The sequence below is a fragment of the Ursus arctos genome, unplaced genomic scaffold, assembly GCF_023065955.2.
Source record: "Ursus arctos isolate Adak ecotype North America unplaced genomic scaffold, UrsArc2.0 scaffold_14, whole genome shotgun sequence".
Lineage (NCBI taxonomy): Eukaryota > Metazoa > Chordata > Mammalia > Carnivora > Ursidae > Ursus > Ursus arctos.
In genome coordinates, this window is record NW_026622808.1 from 22,103,041 (window position 1) to 22,112,157 (window position 9,117).

The 9,117-nt window shown below is 41.5% G+C and overlaps 1 protein-coding gene across 1 annotated transcript; it reads right to left on the reverse strand.

The window, feature by feature from the left end:
• Positions 1-7,833: 7,833 nt before the first annotated feature.
• On the reverse strand, positions 7,834-8,766 carry LOC113247183 (olfactory receptor 7A17-like). The gene has a single exon (XM_026488100.2). It carries the CDS (start codon positions 8,764-8,766, stop codon positions 7,834-7,836), a length of 933 nt encoding a protein of 310 aa, XP_026343885.1.
• Between the last annotated feature and the right edge of the window lie 351 nt (positions 8,767-9,117).

The following is a 9,117-nucleotide window of genomic DNA, read 5'->3' on the forward strand; positions in this document are numbered from 1 at the left end:
AAACTCAGAAGTAAGAAGGTAGACATATTCACATAAAATGAAAAATTTTTATGGTCAAAATATGTTCCAAAAGTCAATTGAGAAACAAGGATCTGAGGAAATCACTTGAAATGCTGATAATGTTTTAAAAATAAAAGAGAGAGAGAGAGAAAATAGTTTATGGGCAAATAATAAAGGCCAATCAGAATGGTCATTAAATATAAAAGTTGGCTAAAACTGAGGGATAGTTTAAGAAGACAACAAGAAACATCTCTTTCACCTAGCAACCTGGGAAACAAACTTTCAGAGCTGTTCCATTGTTTGAATTTGGAACGTTTATTTATTTATTTATTTATTTATTTATTTATTTAATAATAATATTTTTTATTGTATTATGTTAGTCACCATACAGTACATCCCTGGTTTTTGATGTAAAGTTCCATGATTCATTAGTTGCGTATAACACCCAGTGCACCATGCAATACGTGCCCTCCTTACTACCCATCACCAATCTATCCCATTCCCCCACCCCTCCCCTCTGAATCCCTCAGTTTGTTTCTCAGAGTCCATAGTCTCTTATGTTTCATTCCCCCTTCTGATTACCCCCCTTTCTTTATCCCTTTCTTCTCCTACCAATCTTCCTAGTTCTTATGTTCCATAGAAGAGAGAAACCATATGATAATTGTCTTTCTCTGCTTGACTTATTTCACTTAGCATTATCTCCTCCAGTGCCGTCCATGTTGCAGCAAATGTTGAGAAGTCATTCTTTTTGATAGCTGAGTAATATTTCATTGTATACATGGACCACATCTTCTTAATCCAGTCATCTGTTGAAGGGCATCTCAGCTCCTTCCACGATTTAGCTATTGTGGACAATGCTGCTATGAACACTGGGGTGCATATGGCCCTTCTCTTCACTACATCTGTATCTTTGGGGTAGATACCCAGTAGTGCAATGGCTGGATCATAAGGGAGCTCAATTTTTAACTTTTTAAGGGACCTCCACACTATTTTCCAGAGTGGCTGCACCAACTTGCATTCCCAACAACAGTGTAGGAGGGATCCCCTTTAACTTTTAAATTGTTAGCCAAGGGGTTACTCTGAATTTGCTGGCAGAAAAGTAAGTGTTGCAAGATTGAAGGCATAACCTTAAGGAAGCTGTGACCCAAATACTGATGATCTTTACCCTAGGGTTTCTCTGTCTCTGCATCATGGACATTCTGGGCCGAGCCTGCCCTGGGGTGTGGGTGTCCTGTGGATTGTAGGTGTTTAGAGGTTCCTGTCCTCCACACACCCCTCTCCAGTGTGACAGACAAAGCTGGTTCCCGACAGTGATCACTGACTTTCAGGGCACAAAATCACATCCTGTTAGAACCACGCATTGAATTTAACAATCTCAACATACTTTTTCTAGCATTGCTATAATAGCAATTTAATAATGAAAAATATGAAAGACCTTCAAAAGTGTGAGTAGCAGTCACTTTGTGAAGTTTATATTACAATAATGATACATTAATTACTTCATCAAGCAAAGAAACACAGTGATCACTTGCTCTGGGCTAAGTTGAATTGGCTCTCGGGTGGTGATGGGTCAATGTTCTTGGCTTCCATTCTCTCTGACCCTGTCATCCATGCTCCACTGGGGTGTTGGACTCACCTGGCTGGGTGTGTGACAGGAAGGTGTCCTTGTGGAAGTCTGAATTCCTCCCTGGACAGCAGATGACAGAGACTAAAACTCTGACTTCAACCGAGACAGTAGGAAGGAGTGAAGCATCGGCCCCCAGCAAGAATTAGGACTCGGAACAAACAGACAAGAAGCATAGCCCTTCCCGTCCAAGGTTGCACAGGCTGATGGACTGGGGTCTAGGAGGTGTTTAGAGTTCCTGTGTCTGCTTATTAGCACATTTTCCTCTTGTGGCTCCAGCTTCTATGCACACGATTCCCAAGTGGAAAAGTCCTCTGGGCAGAAAGGATGTTTCCCTAGTGAGTCTTGGTTCCCACAAGACTAGGTTAGAGGTCAAGTGAATCCAGTTCTTCTGTTTGTTTGTTTCTTTTACTCTTTTTCTAAGACCTTGCTCCCTTCCTGATGTGTGAATCTCCTAGCACCTTACCTCGGCTCCGACTTACAGGTTTCTTCAAGTCTATGTCCTGGGAACCTCCCTGGATTAAGTCTCTTAATCTTCAGATCATTGACATGTGGTGGGGACCCAGCCCTGCTGTCTCCAGACAGGGTCTATTTTTCTCTTCAATAAGGCAGAGAAGGGAGTTCTCCTGATAATAAGCCTTGGCCACTAAACACATTGGCTTTCAGACATGTTTGCCATTACAATTAGGGATTTCTTACTTCATCATGAGTTACAAGCTGTCTTTAGTCCCTTTTTATAAAATGGTTGATAGTTATAACAGATGTATGTACGTATTTATTTATTTATTTATTTATTTATTTATTATTTTATTTTTTTATAATAATATTTTTTATTATATTATGTTAGTCACCATACAGTACAACCCTGGCTTTTGATGTATAGTTCCATGATTCATTAGTTGCGTATAACACCCAGTGCACCATGCAATATGTGCCCTCCTTAATACCCATCACCAGCCTATCCCATTCCCCCACCCCCTCCCCTCTGAAGCCCTCAGTTTGTTTCTCAGAGTCCATAGTCTCTCATGCTTCATTCCCCCTTCTGATTACCCCCCCTTTCTTTACCCCTTTCTTCCCCTACCGATCTTCCTACTTCTTATGTTCCATAGATGAGTGAAACCATATGATAATTGTCTTTCTCTGCTTGACTTATTTCACTTAGCATTATCTCCTCCAGTGCTGTCCATGTTGCAGCAAACGTTGAGAATTCATTCTTTCTGATGGCTGAGTAATATTCCATTGTATATATGGACCACAACTTCTTAATCCAGTCATCTGTTGAAGGGCATCTCGGCTCCTTCCATGATTTAACTATTGTGAATAACAGATATATTTAGATCTTTTTATGTATATAATGTGTGCTTGCATCTCTTAGGGACTGATTGATTCAATATTTATAAACATCTTATCCCTAAGTATGTACGTTTACGAACTCCGTTATATATTGTAGAAAAGTTCTTTGGCATGTCTAGTGATCATTCTGTGTCATTCTGTCAGGATGCTTCTAGTTTTCAAGCTCTGGGGCAGTGGTTCTCAACCAGAAACGAATTTGCCCCTGGGGATGTCTGGCAATGTTGAGGGAATGTTGCCGAACACCTACAACCCAAAGGAAAGCACCTAGGCCAGTGTCTCTTCAACTTCAATGTGCCTGTGAATCCACACGGATCCCACTACAAATGTAGAATTTGATCACAGGTCCTGGGTGGCCCAGAGATTTTGCAATTCTAGCAAGCTCTTGGGTGATGGTGATGTGCGGGTCTGGGTTTGTGGACCACTCTTTGATTAGCAAGAATGTGATCTTGTGTTAGAGATGGTGTAGGGAGTCTTAAATCTTCTGCACCATATATTGTCATTGCACGAAATTTTGAAGAAATAGTGAACTCACTCATTCTTGAGGCTGTGTAAAGTCTGTGTTTCTTGATTTCATAAGTAACTAAAATAATACACTTATGAAAAAGACTTTGTAGTAGTAAGTTGAAGAAGGCCTTCCCAAATATGTCCACATTCTAATACTTGGTGCCTTTAACATGTTATTTGTTATAGCAAAGAAGGGTTAAGGTAGCAGACTGAATAGGGTTGCTAATCAGCTTCCATTTAGATAAAAAGATTAGCTATGATTGTCCAGGTGGAATGAAGGTAATCAATCACACAGTCCTCCAAATGTTGACGAGGGAGGCAAAAGAGTTGGTGTCAGAGAGACTTTGAAAATGCTACCTTGCTGGGTCTGAAGGTGGAGGAACAGCCAGGAGCCTAGGAATCAGGCAGCCAGCAAGAGAGACTGGAATTGGAAAGCAGATTCTTCCTTGAGCCTCTAGAAGGAACTCAGCCCTACAGGCATCTTGCTATTAGCCTGATGAGACTCCTTCCAAACTTCTGACTCCAGAACTGTAAGAGCTCAAATAGTGTGGGCATATTTTACAGCTCCAGGAGGAATCCCATTTGCATAGTAAAATTATTCGAGGAAACTCAGTTTAAGCCTCTCAATTCACTCATCAGCTTCCCTTGGAAAAGCGCAAACGCATTTTAAGAACCCGCATTAAGTAGAAAAAAACTAAATCTACTTGAAGATATTCTGCCCCATCAGCTGGTGCAGCAAATTCCTCTGGCTTAAATGTGAGTGTGATCTGACTACAAGGTCTTTGGGGCAGTGGCATAGGAAAGGAACTCATCAAAATTAAGGTCACCCGTTATAATTTACAATTTTGTGTCTACATTTCTGCATCCTTTTATTTCATTTTGATTCAACCATTCATTCTTTCCACAACCCACTTGAGTGTTTTCTTTGGAGTAAAAAAATTAATTTCCACCTATTTAATTCTATTCTTACAACAGTCATATCAAGTTATGTTTAGTATTCTACACTGCCTTCAGAAGTAAGGAAAGAGGCTCAGGGATCTGAAATTTTTAACACTTACTTAACAACACAGGTAAAGTTTATATAACAATCTTAAATTATACACAAATGGAAACTTGTACTACATACTCTTCATTTTCATGTGGCTCCTTTAATTCATCAAATTGTACACTCTAAACATGCAGTTTATTGTGTGTCATTATACTCCAATGATTTAATTAGGTGGGGAAGTATCTATGGTGCATGGCTAAGGGAAGGATCTAGAGCACAGATGGCTGATTCTCCATTGGAGGTTTGGGAGAGAGCTCTTCTAACAAGGAAGGAAAGCAAGTGTTATATGGATGCATGAACAGTGGGATGAAATTAAAATAATTCACATAAATTCATTTAATTTGTAATAGAAGAATACATTGCCTATAGAAATGTAGTAATAAGACCATGAATTGACTGAGACAGAAGAGCACTACGCCACTTACAATACCATGTGTGAGCCTTAGAAACACAATTTAGAGATTCACTCCCTGAGGAGTCCAGCAGAGATCAGAAATGCTTCCCAGAATACAATGTCATTTGATTGTAGAGACATCATTGATGAGGAGAACAAAGGCAAGAAAAATGTACAAACTGAGGGCTTCAGAGGGGAGGGGGGTGGGGGAATGGGATAGGCTGGTGATGGGTAGTAAGGAGGGCACGTATTGCATGGTGCACTGGGTGTTATACGCAAGTAATGAATCATCGAACTTACCTCGGAAACCAGGGATGTACTCTATGGTGACTAACATAACATAACAAAAAATATTATTATAAAAAAAATAAAAGTCAATGCTAAGGAGGGTACATATTGCATGGTGTACTGGGTGTTATATGCAAATATTGAATCATGGAACATTGCATCAAAAACTGGGGATGTAGTGTATGGTGACTAATATAACAAAATAAAAATTATAAAAAAATAAATAAAAGTCAATGTCCTTACAACCTACAGCTCCTGATAAATCCCTGAGACATGCAGAGTGTGACACTCCTCCAGGAACTCATGGCTGCCTTAATGGTGCTGTTTCATCAGAGACTAAAAGCAACCATATCTTGACAATAGTCCAACTTGAAAGGTCCTGCAAACGTAATTTTCGTCATACAGAAATTCCTTAGAAACTTACATTATCTTTACCCCCCTACCTCCACAAAGTCCAAAGTATAGAATCAGCCACTCTTCACAATCCCGATGCACCTCTTTCTGCCCATGTGTCTTGCCCCCGTGCTATAATAAAAGCACATTTTTGCACCATATAAATGTCTTAAGAATTCTTTCTTGACCCTGGTGTTTGACCACTCCACATCAGTACGCTATCCCATTTGACAAGGACAGCCTGTTACACAGCGAGAGCTGACTGACACAATCATCTGAGTGAACAGACCTGAGGCAGTTAGAACATGTGCTGTTTTTATTTGTGGCACAGGATCTGACAAATGAGGACAGTGGTCATGATCATTCTGTTATTCATGTTTATTTCTGATGGCTTTATGAACAAGTGACGATATGTGGCTCCCTTCCGGGTCACTGGGAGAGTTTGAAGGACGTGCATGCTTGTGCAGAAGAACTGGTGACCCTGAACCACACGACCAGCAGGACATCCAGTTCTCCTGTGAAGTGTCCTCTGATAACACAGGTAGAAGAGATTTCTGAGCAGGAAGGAGGCAGGAAATGGATGATGCTGATATTGTTCTTTCACCATTCCTTAGCATTTGTGACAAATATTAGGAATTATTTCATGAACAATAGAAAGAGTCATATTACCATGTAGCATTGTAAATTTTCAGTAGAAAAAGGAAGATAATTCAGTGATAAAACATGCAATGAATTAACCAACCCTTCACCTCAATGAATAAACCCCCTCAGTTGTGGACACTCATTTTCCTCACTCCAATAAGTAGATGCACAGTATGAACTCAGGTGGAAAAAAAAAAGAAAAAGAAAAAAGAAATATCTTGTGTAGTAACAAAATGAGTGTTTTGAAATTTTGCTTCATCATATTTATGGTCATCCTGACACTAAGGTCATATCAGATTGATCTGTTTAGTCAAATTTGTCTTTCCATGTAGACTCCACTGGGAGAGACATGTTTGCAAATCAGTGCTTGCCAGGAGCTGTGGGAGGCTTCCTGGACACTGGCCGAATCACAGAGTAAAAGCAGGAGACCGGTTAGGAAATACAGGAGCATGTTTGTAGAGTAAGTGCCTGACATTAAGCTTTGGATTTCTGAGGCATCCATTTCAAAGACAACCATGGTGAATAAATACATTGTCAGTGCGGGACACAATTACCACATACACACTCAGCCTACCCCAGCCATGAAGTACGTCCTCAGAAAGCCCTGGGTAACCTCCATACTGACACCTGAGTGACCCTGCTTTCCCCAGCTGAATTCTACTCATATAACATTCTCCACTAATGTGTGAACCCACAAACCCTTGACCATTCTGACCATGGACCCTGATAAAGGCAGATCCCTCATCGGTGCTCATTCTCTCTCCCTCTCAATGTATCTCTCCACCTCTGAGACCTTCCAGAATGGCGTTTGGGATCCCCTGTGCCCTCCAGGACCTGTGAGGAATAAACCTGGTTTTATTAGGGTTCTCTGATGGGTGCTGCTGAGGCCTGTCTTGCAGTCACAGTAAGAACCCAAGGGCTGGTGCAGCCACAGCAGAGGCTCTGATCAGGGAAGCATCTGTGGGAATGTCCACAAGCACAGGGTGCAGGGGGTGCCCGGGCTTTCCTAGCCTGAGCATCCCTGTCAGGAGCTTGAGACCTAAACAGAACAAGGTTAGAATCGACATTCTCAGGAAGACGGAGTGAAGGTAGTGATGGAAAAGATTGACAGACTCTAGGTGAAAACTGGAGTTTTGTATTCTCCTCTACAATAAAGTTATGTGAAGGGCTTCATGGCCAAGTGTACCTTCTTCTATATGAAGAATACAACTCATGAGTATTCTTGGAAATCTAGGGAAATTTATATTGCATGGTATAAGTCATTTGAAATGAAATTAGTTTTAAGAATAGAACTTTTCCTATTTAAGATACAGACAAAGTGATTCCCTAAAGTGTGTGTAGAAGGGGCAGATTCTATTTCCACAGCCTAACTGAAGAATGATAGTTCCTGGCTCTGAGGCTGTGAGCCCTGCAATCATGGGCACTTCTTCAGCCCCAGGACCACTGGCCCTCACATCACTGGAACCCCAATAATTAGGTTTTTTTTTTTAAATTTAATTTTAAGTTATTTAACATACAGTGTAGTATGAGTTTCAGGGGTAGATTTCGTGGCTCGTTAGTTGCATATAACACCCAAAACTCATTACATCAAGTGCTCTCCTTAACACCCATTCTTTTCAGAGCCCTTGATATGTCTTTGCTCCTTAGGCTGTAGATGAAGGGGTTCAGCATGGGGGTGACCACCGTGTACATCACCGAGGCCACTGCACTTGCGTGGGGGCTCTGGGTAGCAGCAGAGCTAAGGTACACTCCTAGGCTGGTACAAAAAAATAAGGAGACAACTGAGAGGTGAGATGCACAGGTGGAAAATGCTTTATACTTGCCCTGAGCTGATGAGATCCCAAGTATGGACGAAACTATCTTAGAATAAGAGTAAAGGATCCCAGCCAGGGGACAACCAACCAGCAGCACAGCTGCAAAATACATCACCATGTTATTAAGAAAGGTGTCAGAACAGGCAAGTTGAATCATCTGATTGAGTTCACAGAAAAAGTGGGGGATTTCCATCTCTGTACAGAAGGACAGCTGCAACACCATTGATGTTTGTAAGAAGGAATGCAAGACACTTATGACCCAGGACATCAGAACCAGCAGTCCACAGAGTCGGGGGTTCATGATGACCGTGTAGTGCAGGGGGTGACAGATGGCCACAAACCTGTCGTAAGCCATCACAGCCAGGAGGTAGATGTCCAACACTGAAAAGATTATTAAAAAGCACATCTGCATGAGGCATCCTGCGTAGCTTATGACTTTGCTCTGAGTCTGGATGTTCAGCAGCATCTTGGGGACGGTGGTGGAGGTGAAACAGATGTCAGCAAAGGACAGGTTGGCCAGGAAGAAGTACATGGGGGTGTGGAGGTGGGAATCAGAGGCAACAACCAGGATGATGAGCAGGTTTCCACACACAGTGATCAGGTACATGGAGAGGAAAAGCCCGAATATGAGGGGCTGCAGTTCTGGGTCCTCTGATAATCCCAGAAGAAGAAACTCTGGAATTTGTGTATCATTACTTGGTTCCATGTGGTGGAGGAGACTTCTGGGAAAGAAGGAAACAACATGACTGATTTTCACACAGACTGTATTACTCATAGATTTGAAATGTTACTTTTTCTATTTTGCAGTAGAGGAATTCCTTTTAATATTTTGTGCATGGATATGGCCCCCTTTAGGGTCTCCCCTATGTCATATCTGATTTAGTTTTTTTCAATCAGCTTTTTCCCTAAGAATTCATATATTTTATATGTTTAGTAAGAAATTCTTCAAGTGGGAGGGGGAGTTAAGATGGCGGAGGAGTAGGGGACCCCTTTTTCAGCAGGTCCCCTGAGTCGAGCTGGATAGGTACCAGACCAGCCTAAATAACCATGGAATCAG

What these genes read in the sequence shown, in the direction of transcription:
- LOC113247183 (XM_026488100.2), bottom strand. Translation starts at nt 8,766, where the DNA reads ATGGAACCAAGTAATGATACACAAATTCCAGAGTTTCTTCTTCTGGGA.